The 24,380-nt window shown below is 34.8% G+C and overlaps 1 protein-coding gene across 1 annotated transcript in view; it reads right to left on the bottom strand.

Annotated features, from left to right (window-relative positions):
- Positions 1-24,380, bottom strand: part of TMPRSS15 (transmembrane protease, serine 15) — a 53,529-nt gene that overhangs the window by 10,758 nt on the left and 18,391 nt on the right. Inside the window, exons 10-21 of the mRNA XM_017807883.1 lie at positions 23,093-23,201; positions 20,456-20,565; positions 19,480-19,617; positions 18,245-18,394; positions 15,890-15,992; positions 15,267-15,417; positions 14,046-14,187; positions 10,146-10,235; positions 8,749-8,874; positions 8,142-8,273; positions 5,653-5,763; positions 2,613-2,745 (exon numbers count right to left, since the gene is read on the bottom strand). Of these exons, the coding sequence (XP_017663372.1) occupies positions 2,613-2,745; positions 5,653-5,763; positions 8,142-8,273; positions 8,749-8,874; positions 10,146-10,235; positions 14,046-14,187; positions 15,267-15,417; positions 15,890-15,992; positions 18,245-18,394; positions 19,480-19,617; positions 20,456-20,565; positions 23,093-23,201 (1,495 nt within the window). The remainder of the gene's footprint in view (positions 1-2,612; positions 2,746-5,652; positions 5,764-8,141; positions 8,274-8,748; positions 8,875-10,145; positions 10,236-14,045; positions 14,188-15,266; positions 15,418-15,889; positions 15,993-18,244; positions 18,395-19,479; positions 19,618-20,455; positions 20,566-23,092; positions 23,202-24,380) is intronic.

Below are 24,380 nucleotides of genomic sequence, written 5' to 3'. Positions count from 1 at the left end.
AAAGAACACATTATTAGTTGTTGACAACTGACATGAAATTAAGTCTATCACCAAATTATGAGGACTGTCCTAATTCTGGTCATCAATGCTGCAAACACAGTCTAAACACACCTGAGAACTACATTCTCTCTTACACTGAGCCCATGACTCTTTGATGGATGACATTTGGAAATGGTGAGGATGAAAACCTCACTGACCTGGAAATCTCAGACAAGACATCGTATTCCAGTGAAATAAATTTCTGCTCAAGACTTTTCTGAGAATTTTACAGTTCAGTAAAGACCCAGCTGGCTCTGGTCCCAGAGAAACAAGCATGTTTCACACCAGACCAGTGGAATGGTGAGAAGTTCAATGTATGATTTTCTTCATTCCAGGAAATATGATGCTGATAATACTCAGAATTTAACTGTGCTGTCAGATGCATACAGCTACAAGCACAAGCTGAGCAAAGGATCATTTTCAGATGTCCCAAGAGCATCAATTTGTTCACCTTCTATCCCAGGATCATTAAGAATATTTGTAAATGATTTGCCTAAGTTGTGTTTTGTAGATGAACATACAGACATGCCTCCAGATTTGCTTCCTATTTGGCACATATTACAACAGTCATATATTTGAAAAATGGAGACAAAAGGATTCACACGTGTGGTTTATTAGAATCTGTGTGGAACATGGCACTTTCTAACCCAGCTACATGAATAATCAGTATATGCTACAGGACTCCTATCATTTCAGTCCTTTTGATAAATTAAACAGCAAATGAGATTATCGAATTATCAATTAACAGTAAAGGCAAATTGTCCTAGATGAACCTTAGCCTTCTTTCTCTAATAAAGCATGATTCTAGGTTGTAACTCAGTACAGCAGCATGAGCTATAGCCTACTCAGGACCTGTTATTACAAACATTAATTTAGCAACAAATATGGTGAGATTTATTAACAAATATGCTGCTACAGTGGGATTCAGGGAAGGTAGAAATAGTGTGTTTTATATATATATATATGTATTATCTCTCCCTCTCTCTCTCTCTCTATATATATATACACATATATACACCCCCCCCATATATATATATATATATATACACACACTTGAGAATTTTATCCTATTCTGTAGCATCAGTAACAGCAGTAGCAGTAGCCCCCAGGTCACAAAAAATATGATACAATTTATGTTTAAAAATAATTTTTCTTGACAATGGGAATATCTAATAGACAGAAATGGAATTAAAAAGAAATAACTAGGAAACTTAAAAGGAAATTTTTTAGCAAGTGCTTCTGACTAATTGATAGAGAACCTGAAACATACTGCCACAGAACGTTATGAGGGCAAAAACATAAGTAATTTTTAAAAGGGAATAGAAAGCACCATGGAAGACAAAGTTCATTGAAGCCTATCAAATGTAAAAATGTAATTTAAATCAATAGACCAAAAAATTACTCCTTTCCAGAAGTTGCAGAGGGAAAAGAGGCAAGGGAGGGGGAGAAAGAATCAGAGAAAGAAGGCTACTGGCCACTCTAAAGAGGGTGGTATTTACCTAGAAATATATTTAAACATGGTTTGTTTGTTCTTATATGCATGCTTAAGAGATAACTACATACCTAAATTACAATCAGCATTTGTGTGTGTAACTATCAGATATTTATGTAAATGCAGTACCTACTCAAAGGGAAAAAAGTAAAGAATCCAACAAACATTCATCCAGTGATTAAAAGTATTTTTGAGACAACACTTGGATATTTTTCTAAATCCTTCTAACTCTGTGATTGCTACAATTAATTTATCAGAAGGGCATTTGCAGGCATCTTTCTGTGGTCAGAGACTAAAATAATGAACTGTAAGCTTAGAATTTAATTTAGTTATTACTTGGATGAGTGACATTCCCTAAAAACTTCAGCACTGCACTAAAGCTAGTTATTATTCAGTGGATGGCAGTGAAGTTTCTTGCAGTGTAAGTAGGGCCAGAGTTTAGGCCATGAATCTTACCACAGACTGAAAAATGCAACACCCCTGTGCTCAACCCTCCCCACCACCTTTCCTGGAAAATTCTTCTGAACAGTGACTGAAGCCAAATCTATTTTTCAGTCACTTACTTCCCTCCTCCCTCCCTACTCTAAATACACCTCAAGAGAAATGCAGTTTCTGCTCCCAACAGCTCAGATCTAATGATAGGTATGAAATGTCTTGGGAACCCAGTAGCCGAATATCCAAGGGATTATCTTGAATTTACTTGAAATGAACAGCAGCAGGATAAAACCAAGGCTGCTGTTTGCTCCAGCTTTGCTCTTCAGTCATCCTTATAAAAGTGAATGATTGACACAAATGATGACATAAAATGATAAAAGACTAATGCCTCCACATCATTCTCCTAATGTTCTCCAACATGTGTCCTCATGCCCAATCTGCCATGTTCAGAGTCACCAATCCTGTGGAGAATGCCATCAAAACAGAGTTTGCGACACTTACAAATACACTGGCGCACCAAGCCCCTTCACTTGACAGAGGAAGATACATTTTTTTGGATAATAAAGTCACAGTAAAATGAGGGGGAAGACGCCAACATACACTCAAAAAATCTGCGAACAAGTGACAGTGAATATTTCTCACTCACCCGAACCCCAACAGCTGGCAAACACTGTCTGAAATCTCTTCATTCCAATCATCTGCACATGCCAGGTGCCACGTCTTCCCAATCCTGGCCTGCACCAGTCCTTCGGTGATTAGGGAGCCATTAAGTAATCTCACTGTAGAAAAACGTGGACAGAAGCATTTTAGATAGGTGGTAAACCATGTTCCTCCCCCCCGCCAAGCAGACAGAAATGTAATATAAACAGATTTATTACTGCCAACAAAGAACACAACAAAAGTTAAAATGCATTACAGAGGTAATAAACCCAGCGTCTCCAGGATGTTGTGTTCCCACAGGAAGGAAATGTTATTGTTATCTCCTTTTATATTTCTGCCACAGGAGAATACTCAGTGTTGTGCAAATGTCTCAGAAATAGACAATAAACAGTACATTTTCCATCAACTTTAACCAGTTTTTTTTTTCCTTAAGCAGCATTATATAATTTCCAAATAGCATGTGAATACATGATGCTCAGTAACACTGGTTGGAAAGAAGGTTAAAATGAGAGTTGACAGAAAAAAATGGACTTTCCAGTTCCAATTGCTACGAGTTTTCACTGTTTCCATTGCAGTTTTAGTTAAAACACTCACACAAATAATAAAAGCTCACCAAAAGCCAGTCTTTCTGTCAAAACTTTTCCCAAAACAAAATATTTGGAACAAAAGTTTTTGGTGAAAAATTTCACACTATAGGCACAGTGCAAAGGCAGTTGGACAATAAGGCCAAGGGAATCTCATAGATGCATACAAATGTATAAAATAAGAATATTAATATATAACATTAAAAAGAATAAAATATGTATTATAAGGAGGTCAACAGAATCTCATATACGCCTTAGGAGCTACAGTTGCATTTCAGGTAGATGGTAGTTATTGCCATCATGAAGTAGTGAAAAGCATGCAATGCACTGAAATTTACTGGTTACTAAATTTTTTTAAAAAATCTTAATTGAGCAGAAAACCTTTTTCCACCAAAAACCTTTCACAAATAGTACCCACTCTAGTAAATAAAAAAAATAGATATTTAGGAATGCCTCTGACACCCAGAGTACATAAATGAAAGAAGTGATATACAACTATTAATTAGTGGTAAATCTTAGTGATGAGAAATTTCTGAGCAGTCTTGAAAAATTTCATAATTGCACATACTGCAAGATTTCTCCAATTTACTTTTGACACCTCTCTTCTACTTGAACTGTAATTCCTTTTCCTCCCTCCTTATCTGATCCACGTTCTTCTCCAAATTGCTGGTAAGGAATAAGACAGTCATTGAGCATTCAACAACTGATTAATTCAAATATCATATATTTTAGAATTCTGCCTTTTCTTTGCAGTCCCTGGGAAGTTTCAAAGGTTGGGGTATTTGAAAAGACAGTTTGTCTAGTTCAAATTGCCACTTCTGATAATAAATTGAAATTGGTTTCAGGAAAATGAGCAAGACTTTTAGACACTGAAAAGGCTCAATGTGAGGATTTCTAATTGAATTTTCATTTTGTTTTAAGATGTAGATTGATTCAGCCAAAGTTTGGATTAAATGGATTTTTGGAAACAATTCTCCCAGTCTTTTCATGTGAGCCAATTTGTTACAGAGTAGCAGACAATTGGTGGCAAAATAAATCTTTTGGAAAACGTACATCATGTTACTGTAGATGATAGTTGCCTTGTTCAGATCTTTTTTAGCAGTGACTGGAAAAACCCAGTCAAGTACTCTTTGTTTAAGAAGAAACTGAAGTGAATTTTACTCCATACATTTTAAAAGAAGAATATGTTTGCAATGAAATAGCTAATTGCACCAATGCAAAGAGGGAATCTGTGTCTTCAGATGTATATATATACACACATGGATTTATATATGCCATATATACGAAAATATATATGTATGTATATATATATGTATATATACATGTAAAAGATGTTGAAATCAATGAAGACTGTCAGCACAAATCCTAGGATGTATCTGATCTTTAAAACAAAAGAAGATGATGTTGTCCTGAGTTTAAAGACCACTTTTAAAACTTGCATTAGTGCTCCATAGTAGATTGTCAGAATAGCACTTCATCAGAAACAGCAGTTTAACTTCTGTGCTAGGCCCAACATGATTTTAATATTAACTTTACATTTGAGTTGTTGTTTAGAGAATGGTGTTTCCCTATTTTGTGAAATGAAAGAGTATACTGTACACCTACATTTTGGAAAAAGCCACCTTACCAGAGGACTAAGAAATATCAGCTATTGGTCTCCTTTTTGTAGGAAAAAGCACATTCATTGTCAACTATGGATGCTGAAGCTGTGCCATGCCTTCAGTCTATAGCAATGCATCCACAAAGCAGAGTCCAGGTGGGCTGGAGGGTGCCATGTGTTATGATTTGGCTTCACAGCCACAAAACTGTTTGGGAATTTCCATCAAGAAGGCTCTTATTCTCTACCCTGCACTACAAAATTTGTACTGCTGTGAAACTCAAATTAATTACAGCAAAACCTGGTGGAATTTGGTAATACAAAATGGATACAGAAGAAATGGATATATTGAGTTTTCATCTAATTTTAAGAACATTGTAAGCAGCTATAATTTTCATCACAGAGGAACTTCCTACCTTTTCCAGAGATCTTCACCATATTAGATATATTATCTCAGAAAAGTGACTTTGATTTTCTTGCCCTGACAAACTGAATGAGACACTGCTGTGTAAACTGGCATGGCCTGCATGCATCTGCAGCATTCTAGATTTGCTGAGGTTTGGTATCTGTTCTCCCAGGCAATTCCTGCCAAATATGCATGGCTTATATTGGATACTAGGAAAAACTTCTTCACCAAAAGGGTTGTCGAGCACTGGAACAGGCTGCCTAGGGAAGTGGTGGAGTCACCATCCCTGGAGGTATTTAAAAGACGTGTAGATGTGGCACTTAGGGATGTGGTTTAGTGGTGGCCTTGGCAGTGCTGAATTAATGATTGGACTGGATGATCTCAAGGGTCTTTTCCAATCTAAACAGTTCTATTATTCTTTGTATGAAGGAAACCTTACTGCACTTTGCTTCGTCCGAGCCATCTTCACAGTCAGGTACGTTGTCACAGAGGTTACTCAGTGGTATACATTTCCCATTACCACACTGATGCTCATCAACTGGGCAAGCTCCTAAAGGAAAGAGAGGAAAATTAGTCCTTAATTATGAGGAAGGTTGATGTTCGCTGGAGATCTTAATGGTTCACCTGAAAGAAAAACTGAGGGCACAGCATACAGAACCTTTGATTTCCTTTTCTTTCCATTTCCATCTGCCTCTCTTTCAAAATAAAGACAATTTTTAGATAAATACATGCTAATTAAAAATAAAATCTATGGTATCATACCTTGTAGTTTCTGCCATAGTTAGCATTGCTCAGTTACTAATGTTCTACTACGTGGAATAATTCTTGGAGTAAAAAGTCAAATCCTGTCAAAAGTGACTAATGAATTTAAGTTTCAAATGTTCATCACTTATAAAAAAGTTTAGAGGCCTTAAAGTATGTCAAGCCAATCATACAAGCAAAGAGGCACTGAGAACCAAGAGTCTCCTGAAACCTGTTTGTGAGGAAATGGAAGGGACAAAAGTAGCAGAAATGAATGAGGAAAGCATGCACAAAAGTAACATTAAGCTACTTCAGTATCAGATATACAATAAAAGCAGATGAGACAGAGAGTAAATATAAAGTTATAATCCTCTCTACAGCCAAAGTGTGTTTTTAATGGCTCCATTCAATATATTTACAGGAAATATGCAGTCAAATTCTATTGAAAAATTGTTTATTTTCTTTATTTTACCTTCTTGGTCTTAATGACTGAAATATTTAATTATTTTGAAGCCATATTTAAGGCAAGATAATTGCTTTATTTCTGAATTTTTAAAATATTTTTATAAAATTATTAATTCATCTATCAGCATGGCCTGTACCAAATGGAAGCAAAAGAATGTTTCATAAAAGGCCTGAGCCAGATTTTCACACATTCAATGTCCATAACTAATGATAGATATTTCTTAGAACTTAGTTCTCACTTATGTAGACTTTTTTATTATATTGCATACTGTGAAAAACATTTCTGTTCAAATTCTGCTTCCTTTTCAAACCCCTAATATTTAATGGAAAAATAAAATACAAAGAAAAATCTATGTTCTTCTAAAATTAATTTATTTGCTGACCATCCTTTTATCCTTAGGCCTCCATGCTAATGATATTGCTCTCCATCCTTTGGCTGTGAAGAACATGAATAAGCATAATTCTTTTCCAAATGGAACCTTTTTAATATATTTAACAAGAACTGGCAATGGCCATTTAGAGAACTCTGCCTTACTAAGCTTAATTTTTATTTTACAAAAAAACGTGGGCAAAGCTGGCTCAGCAAAGGTGCTGAACCAGCTAAAAAAAAAAAAAAGAGTGTTGTTGGACTGAAAAGACGTGATAGAGAAGGCAGAATAAGAAGCAGCAAAATGGTCCTAAGTACATATAAACCAACCTCTCAATCTTGGACAATGAGATGAAACTGAGTTACTTTTACAAATGTAAATCAATAGTGAAGACTTTTAAATATTAAGAAAATTATAGAATTATTATTACTCAATCTGTAAAAAATCTCCAGCTATCTAAACATGCAGGGACACATTTGCCTTTTCTAATATTTAAAGCAAGAAAAAGAGTGTAGATTGTTGTTGACTTTCTGTCCATGTAAACGAACAGTCCTTCACACATCCCTCAATACCTATTGCTTTTTATTTCTCTGTTTTTCTTCTGTCAGACTGCCACAGAAGTAATACAAAGCCTCTAAATAATTCTGTCAAGATTTGGCCCTAGAGTTAGTGTAATTATTTGTCCTGGTAAGCATATTGCTGTTCCATATAATTTGCATTTGGCTCCATTTTGCATGATTTTGGAGAGTTGATTGCTGAATGATGAGTAACAAATCTAATTGCGGTCCCCAACAAAATCAAGGGTCTTTCAGAAAGGGACTGGCTGGGACCAGGAATGCTGCTGTCCAAATATTCAATAAACCAGCTCTTCCCAGATTATTCGCATGCTAGAGACATTTTTTTTTAAAGACACAAGAAGGACCATATTACAAATATTGATCAGAGTTACCATATAAAATTTTCTCATCAAGTGGATATGATCAATAATAAACACTTTACAAAAGCATTTAAACACACATTAATGACACTCTCAAATAAGTCACAAAGTGATGCTCTTTTCTGGAGCTTGTATAGGGAATAGCTAGTATTTGCCCTTTATACTTGAATAGATTTTGGTCAAAACACTAGCTAAGTGAGTTGTAGGCAATACAGACAATTACACTGAAGAAACAAACCCATCACTTTTCATGCTAGAAAACATAAAGTCCAGATGAATACCCACTAGGTTTTCCCTCTTTAACTTTTGCATATTTCTATTGAGCAGGGGCTGAGAGTCGCCTTCCACTCTCCACTTTTTCTCAAAGGTATTTGACCAGTGGTATAACCTCTTAAATATAAAGGTTCAGCTGCTTACTTAGATTGTAGCCAGTAGTAAAGTTTGCAAGAAATCCCTTCCTGGCTCCAGACTCGTCCGTGCGGAGGATCACTGTCATCTCGTTTCTTGTGGAGAAGACATCTGGCAACAGGTCTCGTTCTGTGTAGGCAGCTGTTCACCAGGAGAACAGGGACACATTTCAGCTGTTTTGTTCACGTGTATTTCAGAATATTTTGGGTTTGAAAGCAAACACTGCCACCCCGTGAGTGCAGTTAATCCCCCAAACCAAAGCGCTATCAGACTCCAGCGGTCAAAGCCCAACCCCAAATCTAACTTATCAGTATAGAAAAATAAGGTTCAACTAAGAGATTATGCTTCTGCTTGTCCACATATAAACAGTTTGATTTATTGAGAAGTTAATTTCATACAGATTGCGGGAAAGCTGAGTGTGTGCAAAGATTTTGGAAATGTGATGTCCCACAGAGTATGCTTTCTCAAATTTTCCTCCTAATTTCTGAGCCACAAAATATGTAAATAAATGTAGAATAAAACAAGAGAGCTTTAATTTCCTTTATATTTATATCCATCATATATTTGCTCCAGCTGTCTGATTAAATTCATTTTTGTACCCAGTACTGCTACTTGCCCAAAAGTAAGGAATCTGGTCCTCTGCCATCTCTGATTTCAACCACATCATCAACACTATCCAGATCAAAAACCTGAAAGTGTAGTTGAATGTTTTTTCCACTTTCGGCATTTAAGTACCACACACCTAGAAAATAGTAACACAAACACACAAATCACCTTTTCAGTAGTTACCTTTACAGTGTCATTTTCATGTTGAAGGGCTTTGGGGAAAATAATTCTCTGCTAAACTATTAAGAATCACCCAAGAGACTTACAAGTCTAAATTTTATTTTTAAAAGTAACTTACAGTGTCAAGATCTAAAATTCCATAGACTCTCATTTTTAAAACACTTTTGTAAACTAATTTAAGGCTTCTATGACATACACACATGTATTTTTAATCATTCATGTCAACTCTGAATTTCCCTAAAGTAGTAAAACTCACTCTTTTCTGACTGTGACAATGTGACAATTAGTTTTGTCACTTTAGTCTTATTTGATAGTAAGATAATTTTTATAATCAGTCATAGAAGCCTGTCTTTCAAGTTAGATAGCTTTTTGCTTGTGTTTAGCATATTTAATCTAAGTGTTAATACTATGGAAATCTTGAAAAGAAAGTAGAAAGAAAAAAAAGCAACCCTCTTAAGATATTTTCATAGAATGAAAAGTATTTTCTCACTGGTAGGAATTTCATTTGCGAACTTGTGAAATGAATGCTGGAAACGCAAGCCATTTCTCAGCAAACAGAAACACAAAATGACAACTCTTATGACTACCATCCCAGCACAATTCCCCAGTTAAAGGTGAAGTAATAAATAATTAAAATTTCATTAAGAAGCAATGACAAGGTTCTCTTCCTTGCTTTATCAATCAACAGCACATAGGGGACCACCTTGAAGCTTTCACTTCTGCCAGCTGTAGTTTAATCTAAACTAAATAACATCAGTAGGACAGCAATGTCTTTTCACTAGTATGTTAAGAAACAATCAATAAAGAGAGGATTCCTTGTAAAATACATGCACACATTCTTTGCCTCTAAAAGACTTTAGCTATTTAACAGAAGAACTTGGTAAAGTTAACTTGGCAAATACATGGAGGTGTAATGGTAAAATGGTGTCTTTCTGCACCTATTGTGTTGTTACATCGACAGAAATGCATTTGACATAATAGGCATGATGGGATTGGCCTGTCTGAACCCCTTTCATGGAGTTATGCCCATCTTCATCACTTTTTAATCAACTGGCACATGTTTCCTTAGCTTCTGATAAGTGCCATGTAGAATTTAGTTAAAAGATCCCACTGTATGCAGCTTATATCTTTTTTTGTTTGACAGCAACTGACTTGGAAAAGCAGATTTTGTATCTCTATTTTCATATGGCTAAACTTCTCCCGAAGATTTGGAAAAGAGTGACTTACAAGTAGCTCGATTAGGGTAATTGTTTGGGAAGTTTTCAGAGCTGAATGTACTGTTTGGCTCCCAGAGTTCAACTGGCCCTCCACAGTCAGCTGAAAAAGAAAACATTTCAAAAACATAGTTAGCTTATTGTGTCACTTTTTCAATCTGCTGTAACAACAATCATTTTTTAAAAGTAATTTTATTCAGAGAGCATTCAAACTAACTTCATTGCTGTAAGGATTAAGTTATGGTGCCATTGGTATAAAGCTTGAACAATGGGTTGTGAGAAGCCAACACCCTGATAAGGACACACTGAACATTGAAGAAATAAGGTGTGTAAGGAATTCCCTGTTACAATGACTGACCACACTTTCAGTGAAGAAATTATTCTTACAACATTAGCAGAGATGTTCAAGTAAAAAGTTCATTTTGTCATCTAGCCAGTAAACTTATGGTAAAACCAAACCAAACCCAAAAAATCATTATGGTGTTATTTTGTTTTCATCAAGATCCTAAAAACTTTTACAGATAGACCTTGTGTGTGGTAAAAACAGACATTTGCTTTTTCCTTGAAACAACTGTTCTAATAAGGAAGGTCTTTATTATACACATGTATATGCACTTGTAAAAATTAAAAAAATATATTTAAAAGCAAATATTATAGATATATTTATATACACACATACATGCACTCACACACATGGACATAGATAACTGTACTTCATATACTCAATATTCTATTTAAATATGTAGTTTTGGTAATGGTTTGCACCCAAAAAGTCAGCTTCATGTTCCAAAGCTTTTTTTATTCTCAGAAATACTATTTATTTTCATTCCAGTCATCAGAATGGCTGAATGAACCATTAGAATGAACTTTAGTGTTTTCCCACTTGCGTTGTGTGCAATTAATTTATTAAAAAATGAACAGTTCTCCTTCACTTGCTTCAGAAAACCGTAGTTAAGGCAGAACAGCCCTACCTTTTTTATTTTGTTTTTTGACTTTTTTTAACTTTCAGATTTTGGCTAAGCTCTAACTCTCTCCTCCCCATTCCTTATGGCTCAAACTTTGCATTTCTTGATGTCTGTCAGTGTGTATCATACTCTGACCCACTTGTTTGGGGACTGCATAATCTACAAGTCCTACTAAGTCTGACTATTGAATCCCACTGGGAGAAGGCTCTACTAAATACCAGAAAGCTTTGAGCTTCCCCACAGATGCCTTATAGGACTTTCTATTCCACTAAATCACTCCTGGAAAGAAAAGCTAAACTCTGTGAAAGGAAAAGGAACTCTTAACAACCACAGTCCAACTAAAAAGTATATTATGTTTCAGCCCTATGGCTCACAACGAGGATTATTTTCTATAAATAGCTTGAACAACAGATACAGATTGCATTAGCTTCTTTATGGAACACTACTGCATGTGCAGACACACCTTGTAAAGCTGCTTGAAGAATATATGATTCTTAGCCAGTATCATATGATAATTTGAGCAGAGCAAAAATAACTTTTTTAATAGCAGAACAGGGGCAACTTATGATGCAATCTGATCTGGTGTTGACTACACGTAAGGCACACTAGTAATAATCTTCTTTCTTTGCACAGAAAAATGAAAGAAGTAATTGAAGTTACTGATGTCTGGAAAAAATATTTTAAAAATTTCCAGTCATCTTAAATAGAAATTCATATGGAGTTATTCATACAGCTGTTACTCATTAGGGAACCAAATAATAATCAGTATCAACAATCTTGGTCCTTCTATTGAGCATAACAGACAATTTTCTCAAAACCTTAGAAAATTATATATGACCTATTCATAAATTCCTCTGTGCTTTGGCCAAAACTTCAATTTATATTGACACCCATATTTTAAGTGTGGAATCTACACTGTAATTTCCACACTGTTGTTGGTGTTAAAAGACAGGTCATAAATGAACATGCAGATGAAAGCAATCTTTGTTTTAGATGAAAGTGTAAGCTGACAGTCTTGTGCAAAAGACAAAAGCAAATCCAGCTTCCCTATTCCACCACCAAAAATATTTTTTCATGTTTCAATGAGCTTTTTTGGCACTGTCAGTGATGCCAGTGACTCTTGTTGAAGCTCTAATTCTAGTAAAAGTAATTGACTCGGCTCAAATTCTTTTATCTCTTGTTTACAGACATGACATTTGTAGTGAAACCATTAATGTTAGGAAACTTGCACCACACCCATCAAAGGAATTTCATAATTCTTTGAAGATGATTGATAATATTAGTTTTTTCATCAGATTAGAGATAGCATGTCCATAGCATGTCTCCACAAAGTTATGAGAACAAGATAGTTTTTCCCCAGCAACAGCTTTTGTATCATATTGAAGGACAGTGTGGATCCTCTCTAATCTCTTTCCTAAGGAAGTAGGTGCCATATGATGACATCCTTTTTTTGAATATTAAAATTTTATTACCATATTTTAGGTAGAGATCTATAGGTTGAACAACATTTGTTTAGTGTTTTGACAGCAGCACTCAGCTCCTATTTACCACAGAGTTGTTCTACCACTAATTGTTAGATCGATGCTAACTTGTGAGGTGTGTTTACCTGAAAGGTGGCTGGAGGTGACAGACATCAGCATCTCTCCACAGAATTGCTTTAATAAAAACTGCAATTAAAATTCCAAAACTCATTTTGGTAAATTATGACTGAAATGACTACCTCTATTAAAATTTAATTTTGCTGACAGAGACATCTCACAGAGCTTTACCTCTCTGCGTCTTATGATGGAGCTCCAAAACTGCATTTTGCTCTTATATTTAGAAGAGATTTTGTTTTCTTACCTGTCCTGATGCAGTAGATTTTTAGGTGACAGATTTGATACAATGACAATATTAGTACACAGTGTTTCAACATGAATACAATGCAGTCTTTTTCTGTTATTTTAACTTTAGATGATTTTCATGTACTATATCTTGTCGAGAGAACAACTAGTTCTGCTTTGCAAGTGACAGTTGATCTAATAAGAGGCAGTCCTGGAACATTATCACTATTTGTTTTAGTGATTTGCAGCCATCTGTGAATAGGACTTTTGTAGAAATATCTTATTTTTTTTTTTACAAATTTTCATCTCCTTTCACAATAAATTATAAAGCTCTATCAGATATTTTAATGATTTTTTTCCACAAAATCTGTTTATAATTGTATTAGTTTTTGCTTGGAATGTGCTTGGACTTGGTTAACATCATGTGCAACCTTTCTTCATTGTTTTATATACATTCTCCATTTATTTTTATTTTTTCAAAGCAAATGTTGCCTTTTCCCTTTTTAATGTAATCATATATAGTAGTACTAACAATACAACTAAATGCATGTTGGAAAGAACTATTTAATTATGAGCCTTGTTTTGGATAATACCTCCATTTTGGGTATCAGACATTCACATAGTTTGTGCTCCACTCTGAAACCATTCTGGAACTATTATAAATTCATTTACTTAAATATGAGAGTTTTCAGTGCACGTGTGCTCTCAGACTTTTCACTATTGAGACCTCTAGTGATACTATTACATGACTTTGCTCATTCTCTTATTCCCCTGCTACATCGTTTATAATTTCAAATATAGAGGTAATCTTCCTTCTCTTTCTTCTTCTTTCCCTGGTGTTCTGGAAGCTTTACTAATTAAAGTTTTTTGAGGCAAATTCTAAATTTTTTAATTATCCTCCACTCTTCAAGTTTTGGAAGATAGTGTAGTGATAGCTTAAGATGTGATTCTACGTGTTGCTGTCAGTGGAGTCACGGGCAGGGAACTTGATCCATAGTGTGTTATCCTGAAGGTAATTTTATGGAGCTGAAGAGAGCTTTTTATAAAACTGAAGTGTGAAAATTCTGAATCACTCATGCACAAGTAGAATAACAGGAAATCAACTGCAATTTAGTGTTTACTTACTAGGAACTGAAGGGGTAGTAGCAGTAGTTGGCATCGCAGTTGGCTCTATGTAACCGCTATCGTTGCACTTTCCCTTTGTCAGGCCAATGTCATCCACGGCAATGTCACTGGGGCCAGGCTTTTTAAAGGCATCAAAAATAACCTGAAGTTCAGGGGGACGAAAAAAATGGGATTTTAAAATTTAATGAACCATTTTTTCTGCTTCCCATGCTGTATTGTTCTGCATTCTTTCTTGAATGCTCTTATTTCCAGTGTAACCTACACTGGTGCTCCACTCCATTGAGGACGTCAGGGATGGGACAGAATTCCTGGCAAAACAAAATAACACTGTGCAAACTGAGGGGATCATTCTAAGGAATGCAGCAGTTTCTCCTTACAAATGATGAACATGATTTAAAAATATTCAATGCCTTTGCTTTTTATATATAAATCCATGCAATATTCAAAACAAATTCTGCATTGCTCATCAGGCCAAAACTTCTTCTCAGCTAATGGCATACCTGCATGAAAAACTGAAATTAATCTAATTTGCTCGTTATTTTCCTTTAAAGTAATCCTGCAACCAAGGAATTAGTGCTGGTTAAATACAATTAGGTATAGCAATCTTGCTGAATTCGTAAATCACACATTTGCTGGAAATCTGATGCAGCCAGGTCACAAATGCATCAGATGGTAAATGCATTTTTCTGGCAGAGTTTTTGCATCAATCAAAACTGCTATAGCATGGCAAACTATTCCAAATACCTAAAAAAAGGGAACTGTTTTCAAAAGAGAGGTGCTGAAGGAATTGTCTAGAACAAGTCTCCTCTTTGTGTTTACAGATAAGATAGGTTAACCATGTGGTGCCAAAAAACACTTTCATTTGCAACACACTTTCAGTGTATTACTCTGTAAGTAATTAGTGAAAATACCGATTTGGAATCTGAAGTTATTTAATTCACATCTCCTCATGGCTAAGGAGCTCTAAACACACTGGTCTAGTGCAAGATGTCCCTGCCCAAACAGGGAGGTTGGACGTAGGTGATCTTTAAGGTCTCTTCCAACCCAAACCAGTCTGTAATTCTATGATTCCACATGCTAAACATTTATTTGATGACATGCATTAGTAAATAATGCTAGATAATATCTTTGCAGCTGTGGATCATTGGGTTCATTTCACAGGAAACTCTGATATCAGTTTAGCTAAAACAAATTTTTAAAAGAACTGGCAGTGTAACAAACCTTAAAATCGGATGTTTCATTTAAAGTTACTTGTCCATAATTCCATTTGTCTCCATAGTTTCCTTCTTTCTCGAAAATGACCTTTTCCAAATCATGCTCATTGCTTATGCTGACTCTCAAACGATAGACATTAGGACTGTACATGAAATACCTGAAGAGGGAAAAGCAATTTTGTTATTATCAGAAAAAAGTGAAATTGAAAAAATGTCAGTCTTTTTATTTTATAGCCAGTTTCATGGAATTAGGAGTAATTTACAGCTAGCATGAAAATAAATTATATATTTAAATTGCACTAGGAATTTACTCAGTGCTTTGTTATATTTTCTGCAGAAGTCTAGGTAAGCTTCACGACAAAAAAATGTTTCAGGGATACTTAATGTCACTTTTGTATGGAAATAAATATTGGATACAGGGTGAAAAAGAAAATACATTAAAGCTAACTGCAAGAATCAGAGTTACAAGAGTTAAAGTTTCAGGTCTGGAGTTGAGACTGATTGTGGAAAATCAAGCAGAAGCAGGTTTGTATTGCTGGCCCACCAATGTGGATTAATATTCTATATAAACAAAAACTTCTTAGTTATGTTCTTAAACAAAGTATAGGTTTAGGAATTACATAACAGTACCAAAAGCTTAGGCAATATATATCTGAAGAGACCAAAGGCAAACTAACAATCCGGACTTGGTCTTCAAAGAATCCCATTCCAGCGGGTGTTGAGATATAAAATCCTGCAAGGGAATGAGCACTTTTTAGCCAGTACAGAATTTTTTTCTTAGCTATTAGTGTTTTCAAATTTAAAATGATATCAAGCACAGATAGTGTTGCATGATTTGGAAGATTCCTGACACAGTAAATGTGAATGATTCTCCCAAGTCATTCAGCAGTCAATGACATATTAAAGTGGGCTTTTAAGCTTGTTGGATATTCCCCAGAACCAGAGAAGAAATGGGAAACTAGTCCTTTTCAAGTCAGTGGGAACTCTGCCTTATATTTAGTGAAGGCAGCAATTCTACTTGACTTATAAAATGTCTTCCTGTTTGATATGGCTTGTGATTTTGCAGGAGAATTTCCTAACATTTTCACAGTTTTTATCCACATAACAATGAGAAATATGGATTGTATTTTGAGAGGGTGAGAGAATGACTACATGAATATTTTATAGCAAGGTGAAGCATTGTAAACAAAAAAACAAGCAAAAGTTATTTGTGGAATTGAGTTTGTAGCTTTGTCTGAATTAATTTATTGTAGGTGGGAATTTGGACCTCTTTTTGCCATATGAGGCCAGTTCACAGAAACACTGTGATTTGTCATGAGAAAAGCAAACTTTAGCAGTTCTAAAATAAAATTCTTGCTTAAGTTTTTAAAATCTATCTATCTATCTATCTATCTAACACACATATATGCAAATATTATATTCAGAGAATCTACATATAAATATAATTACAATTATATAATTTAAATTATACACTGCTCTGTTATTTTTAATTCTGGATTACCTAGGTTTTTTCATGTGGGAGGTTAAAATGCCTGAAAATTAAGCTGAAATATGAATCAGGCATTTCATTTCCTCTGTTGACTTAGAAAGCATGCATTACAATATATATGGTGTCTAGCTTTAAGAAAAAGGTCTTCATATAGTCAAAGTGACAGCCTTGTGTCTTAGTTTCATCAATTCTCTTAGCATTCAGAATCAACTGTTGAGTGTTAAGTTCTTTGCTTTTCAAAAGCAGAAAACCAAAAATAGAGTTTCTCTCAGTGTATGGAATAGCTAGATATTGATGATGAAACTCACATTTTTGCTCCAAATACAGGTCATAGAAATCTAATTATGTAATATAATAGCAGCATTACATATGGGAATATTACATGTGTCAGCTTAGATTTAGCACAGAGAGACAGAGAGCACCTAAAATAAATTACAATTTTCTAGAGAGTTAGAAATCATTGTCAAGGGTTTTATTAAACAAATTTTAAATTCTTTCATATGATTTGTATTCTAGAAGTCAAGTGGGAAGATAAAACAGCGTTCTGAAGATTGTTTAGAAAATGTGCATTTACTCAGAGAGAGGTGAATAATTTCTACCCAATAAAATGGAAAATACTATTTTTCTTTTCCCAGCAGTAACTTCCAGAATAATTTGCTATTTTCCCAGTCACTTATCAATGAATGAGTTTTATATAAGTCTCACATAGAATATATATGACCATTGTAAAATCAGAAGTCTCTTAGTTTTAGCTGGAGTAACAAATCAACAGAGGAAGGGATTGTTTGGTTTTACTGTTGAAACAGAAAAAAAAAACACACTTTTGGAGTCTAATTCTAGGATAAGCATCCATGCTAGACACTCAAAATCCAATTTCTATCAGTATTATCTCTTAAATTAAACTCCACTTTTGATATGATCACTCAATTAAGTTATTTAACTGTAACAGTTCCTGGAGTGTTTGTGTGTTTGGCACAAGTTCTGGCAATTATTGTGATTGGTGTGAGGTAACTCGGGATACAGATGCCCCTTGTACACTGCAGGCTGACTCCATGTGAAATCAAAATTATTCTGTGACAACCATGAGGATATCAGCAGTAGATACAAATGAAATAGAAGTTATTTCCCTAAAATGTAATTATACTTTTTTTTCCGTTAAGGTAAACATGAGGGGTTTTGACCTATAACACTGTTGGATGATAGAAATTTGTTTCTCAGATAATGCTCTTTGCATAATAATAGCATTGAAACATTTCAGTACCTCACACTTTATCCACTTTACATATTCCTTTATTTCTTCCTCCAGTTTTGCTCTATTTCCATAAGACCCAATCAGTGACATAAAATGTTTTGCCTGGTAGCCCTGACTCATTTTTATGGCATAATAAAATGACATCCTAGTAACATCACTATGAAGAACCCATTGTACAGTGATATAACATAAGCTAAATCAAGTTTTTCCTTTAATCTGCAAGCAAATTTTCTTTTGATCTTACCTGAGATGTTGCCAAATGTGTGATCAAACTCAGGACCACTCATCACGGGAAAGGTAGGACCCTGAAGTCTTTCCCAGACTGAATCATCATTTAAATCTTGTATCCAGTAACAAAAGCCCTCTTCAAAAGTGCAATTGATTTTCTCATAATCTGTGAATAAGAACCTCTAGTAAATAAAAATGACAGAGATGTTGAGTATTTTCTCAGAATTAGGTAAGAAAGAGAGACGAAAAACATAAACTTTTAGTTATGATTGTAAACTGGAGCCCACAATGACTCAATTTCCTCCTCTATGCAATGCAACATAATTACTCAAATAAATGTGTCATTTGTACTTGTTAACAAGACATTATCACTGAAGGGTGGCCCTAAACACTCTTGGAGTCACCAATCTTCATTTCTGATCCTTCACCGGCAACGTGGTGAGGGAATAAGAGAGAGCTCCTTACAAAGGTAACTCTAAAGGCCAACCCTGCTCCTCTCTTTTCTTTGCCAAGTCCTGGATTGCTCCAGCTGAAAGGGCTCACCACCAGAGCTGGACGCTGTGCTCCATGCACCTGGGGTGCCCCTTTCCTTCTCCTCATTTGCTCCTTTTCTCCTTCTTTGCTCACATGCATTTGCTGCAGCATCCTCACCGCTTTTCTTCCCATGATATTTCCATGTCTTTCCCTTTAAGTGCGGGTCAACAGGGGCTTCCACATGACAGGAGTTTGCTGGTACTCTGGATGCTTCCTGCAGTATATTCCTTCCCTGTCACATCCCCTATTCACATCCTGTTCAAAATTTAGCAGCTGAAAAAGCTACCATTTTTCCAGTTACCAAGGAATCCCAAAGCATGAGTCATATTGCTGCATTTTGTTGTCACTGTAGATTTACTGCATTCTGAACTTTCCCCAGTGCCTATTTGCATGATTGTTGTCAGTGGTTCCACAGTGTTCATTACTGAACAAACTGGTTGAGAGGAATCTGATGAAGGTATGGGCACAGTTTCACTTTGATGAGCTTTGTAAGACATCACCCCACTGCTAGACACAAGCAAACAGGATGATCTTATTGAAATCAATCATTTGATCTTTAAAGCAGTATGAAATTTTCCAAACAAGGTCTAGTTAGTGGACTGAGGTCAGAAAATACTGCTTCCCTTCTACATATTGTCGGATTGAAAACATGGATACATCAAACTTCTGGGGTAACAAACACACACACACACACACACACACACAGAGAACACTTACTGTTTAGTTCACTTGCATTAAATGTAGTGTATGTTGCATTAAAGCCACTGTAATTTTCATCATAATCTGTTGTGAACTGTGCTGTAGCCTCATGAGAAAAAATGTAAATTGTTTCAGTATTTGTCCCTGACAGAGAAGCTGAAAACAAATAAAGAATAATATAGTCAGAGAGAAAATAATCCCATGCACATTAGAATCTCCAGTGCTGTCACAAAAATGCAGTGGATTGGTTTACTGAGTCTTAAGGAATGCTTTCCCTCTTGTACTGTGATCCTGTTACAATAGCTTCAAACCCCTGATGAATTTAGCTGTTTGGCTGCCATATGAATATTCTGCATACCCCATCTCTCATATTCACTAATATGGATACCAGCTAGTCTTTTACTATTTCACATTCCCATTTTCTACTTGCTTCCAAAAATAAGGATAAATAATAATACTTTCTTTATATATTTATATATGTTTTCCACCTCTGGTGGAATTCAGCTGTATAGACTGAGTCTTGTAAAAAATGGGCAAAATCTCAGTTTTCCAGAGTAGAGACAGAGAAAAGGTATCATCAGTATTTCAAGGAAACCAATGCCATGCTTATAATGATTTTCAGGGAGTATCATAGTACTTCTCCCAACAGTCCAGTTTAGATACTTTTATTTTATGTTATTGTGTGTGATGTTACAGGATCTTCTGACAACATATTTCCAATGAAACATGGACCCCACAAGACTATGACTCTGATCAAGTTATCAAGATTGTTTAAATAAGAGCTTAAAAACCAAGTAGATATTTCTTAGTATATAAGAGAAGCAACTTTTAAGAGCAGATACGTAGATTGAGATAATTGTCTAACAGGGTAATTCTACACAGCTCCAGTCTTCCTCTCAAAAATATGCATGCAACTTTTTTCACCTCAAAATGTATAATTTACCACTCAAATTTTATGAATGGAAAAGTAATAATATCTGAAAAATAAACTTACCTTTTAAAATCTTGTTTTGTCCTACACCTTCAAAAATATCCAATGTGTCTGCATATTGTTGTGTTTCAAAGGAAGTGAAGTTCAGCTTAATGGACAAACCTTGAGGAACTCTAAAGTAGCAAGAGAAAAATAAACCTCAAAACCGAAAATCTCTTTTTGACTGTAGTAAATTCATTGAGTGCTTGAATGATTTTAAATTCAGAAGAAACATGAAATTATATTAATTGATGACCTATTTGTCTAACTTCTACCTTGTAATATTACTAAAAGAATAGGCCATAAACCTTTAGTGACAGTACAAATTCTCCTTTACTTGCTGGAGTTAAGTATGTTCTAGAAACAATGTTCTGAACTCTAGGATGTGATAATCAGTTCTGCAGGGTTTTTGGTTGTTTCTGATTGTCCTCTGCTTCTCACTGAATTACAATTACCTTTTCATGCATGTTGCTATTAGATATCATCTCACTGCTCAGGTAGACTTCCTAAGGCCAGAAGAATAGTATTGTGGTACCAATATGAATAGCAAAATATCAAAATCTCTCTCCTGAAAGTCCAAAACAATGTTTCTTATGACCAAAACAGGATTTTCATGAAGATTTGATGATCTCAAACCCCCTGTTTGGGAACTTGTTATACACCTTAACCATCACACAGTAAGTTTAATAACAAAAGTCACTTAAAATAAAGTGTAAAAAATGCTTTATTTTGCTGCAGTTATGTTCTCTCAGTAATCTATATCTAACTCACTATCCCACTTCCTTTCTGCAAAACATATATGGTAGTAAAAATTCTAAAACACTACTATCACAATCAACTTAGCTTCCTTTACCCCTATCTGTTGTTTTCTAGAATTGAAATACCCAGTAAAAATAGCTTTTCAACAGCAATCTGCTGGTGTTTATCAGTAATGATGGGTAGAGAAGTGTGAAGTACACATTTAAATCTTTGCCTTTTTTTATTATTATTATTATTATTGTTGTATATTTCTCCAGAGGGAAAAAATATCCTTGGTTTGGAAAGAATAAAAGATATGGTTGAAATGTAGTCTTTCAGAAAGTTAAAGTTTCAGGCATATATTGAGCATATTGGTTTTTTAGAAGGAGAGGAAATTACATCTTCATTTGGAGTTAAATGGGGTGAAAACGTGAAAGCTTTACCTAAAGGTAATGGGGAAATCTTTCTAAACAAAGGCAGGCAGAAGAGAAATCCAATCTCCGATGTATTAGAGGGTGACTTTTAACACATTTTTATAGGGATAATAAAAACAATAGAGAAGTGTCTCTCATTGTTTACTGAAAAACCCAAAAGGTTCCCCCGTAGAAACAATTCTGTTCTAAAGGCAGACAAAATTTGAGTGCCACATTAAATTTCCCAGGCCTTTACTGTCAGTGTTGCCAGATTTTTTTAAAGCAGGTAAGTGGAAGATAAATCCAGACGGTTGGTTTTGCCATTGATCAATCTGTAATTACACAGATCTGCAGAACCTCTACTATATTATTTGCAATTACTAATGATTCTTTCCAAAATGAAGCTTTTATTAGCCTCATACCTGGTATAGATATCTACTAATACAATGCTTCTGGCAGCTATAGCAGCACTTGAAGCAAAATTAACAGCTTAGAAGGAAATTGTGCACTTGAGTCACATTTATTTACTGTGCTTAAAATTCTGCAACAGCACGAAATGAGGAACAAGTCAGACTTATATTTGGAAGGACAAAATCTTGAGCTTTTCCTGGGACACATCTAGATTCTAAACTCCTGTGTAGCCAGTAGTTATTGATGAATAGTACTGCTGAAGATGAGAAGGAACAAATGTCCTTAACAAAATCAAAGGACTTTCAAAGGAGCCTTTGCAATGCGAAGACCAAAACTTTTCCAATTTTAAAGGCAATTCCTTAATCTCCTTTGAAACTCTTCTACCATACTAATATTTCTCAGAATCAAAGAACAGCCATTATTACAAAGCCATAATAAGAATTACTGCCTTTCAATTTTTTTCTCCCTGGTCTGTGAAGTGGATCTAGAGAGTCAAAGTCAAACAGATCTCTCCCAGCTGTGGGTGCATATCCTTGATAAAAAATTTCACTTCTTGTGCCTAGGGCTGAAAAGGCATTTGGTGCTATTATATCATGCAATTTTAAAACATATTACTCAATTGCTTAGGAGCACAGGTACTCTTAACTCCCAGAAGAAATCTGTACCCCTAAATGACAAGGGAATTCTTGAAAATTCCATCTGATAATAACAGTTATATCATATAAAATCATTACCTGAAGACTAGTATTTATTGCAATACTTTGAAAAGAAAACCCCTTGCAATTATTTTGAGTTATGTGATTTATTTTGAGCTTACACTTATGTTACTGTGTATGCATATAACCCACAAAATTTCTCAACGTCATACCTGAGAATTTTGGTAAGTGGGCAAATTATTGATATAGTTATGGGATTTAGGCATGCAAGTTTTAAAAGAAAAGTTACATAAATACAAAGGAAAAAAGTAATATTACATATTTTCCATGCGGAGTATTTGGAGTATAATCCAAACAAATGGCATAAGGTTGTTGTGCAGGAAACAATATCACTTCATAATCAAAAAAAATATTAGGTACAAAATTATTGGAAAATGACTTACAGTATTATCCATTGGCAAATGATATCTGCATTATATGGCTTTGGGTAATTCATAGAGTGAAAAAACCCAGAGGAATCAGTCAACATGAATTTTCCATCACAAACTGTAGCTGTAAAGATACAATGAAGATCATTTGTCAAAATGGCACTTGAAAAACAGAATTGGAGCCAAAATGAGGGCGACCTTGAATACTGGTTTACATGGATTACCTTGGAAATGCTTTGTAAACAACAATGGGAAGACAAAGTAAAACACACTATTAACTTATTCCTATTTCTAATTCCTATGACTTTTTGATTTCAAAGTACTGTATAGGAAGAAAAACGGTACAGAAGATTTATTTTTAAATTAGAGATAACCCAACTAATCCAAACTAGTCTAAACCAATCCAAATAATTAAAATCTAACACATGGATTTAACTAATCCAATTCTTTCTTTCATTTTATTTATAAGGAAACATGATCTTCCCTTAACAGTTCTTATCTACAGCTACTTTAAATCAGAAAACTGTTTGCACTACCAGAAATGATTCGATGTCATGTGAATAAAAGCAAGAACGGATATGGTTGACTATTGTTATCTCTACTTTTATGAGCTTCCTGGTTCCTTGCCTTATGTATTAGTGAGTACTCCAAGAGATAAGTGGATCTCCCAAGTTTCCTGCCAGCTATCAAGTTCATTCATCTGAGGTAAATGTCATCCATCATCATCTATTTTTTCAAAAATCTTTTATTAGTTTTGTTCCCTTGGTGCTGCTATTCCATTCTATGAAAGTTCTTGAGTTTAAGAAAACAGATACTAAAAAAAAATAATAAATGTCTTTTTAAATCTCAGCAAGATTAGAAATGGTAATTCATGTAGAGTTATTTTATTTCAGCAGACACTGAAGTACTGTTGAAGCTTTGGTTGCATCTCTTCAACATTAATTATCCTAGAAACCTGCTTAATGATGTTTTTTTTTCAGTTGTTCAGAAAGCATCATAGAGCTTTCAAATAAGGATAAAATCAGCACCACACATGATTTTCTGAAGATGTAAGGACAAGTTCACCAATTCAAGGCAGACAATCAGAAATTAGATAGAGCTTTTCATTAACATCAGAAATGAAATCGTACCTATAACCACTGTCCAAATTATGAATTATCAGTCATATTGAAATTTTATTGAGCATAGTCTTCTTCTAGGAAATGATATATAAAATGGTAAATCAGGGCTCCTGGTCTGTTCATTTTATAAATGTAAAATTATTTCTGACTACCACTGTAGCAAACACAACATGAAAATTAAG

This window comes from Lepidothrix coronata, unplaced genomic scaffold, assembly GCF_001604755.1.
Source record: "Lepidothrix coronata isolate B3197 unplaced genomic scaffold, Lepidothrix_coronata-1.0 Scaffold21, whole genome shotgun sequence".
NCBI lineage: Eukaryota > Metazoa > Chordata > Aves > Passeriformes > Pipridae > Lepidothrix > Lepidothrix coronata.
The sequence above is the reverse complement of the archived record's forward strand: the minus strand, read 5'-3'. Positions and strand labels throughout refer to the sequence as shown.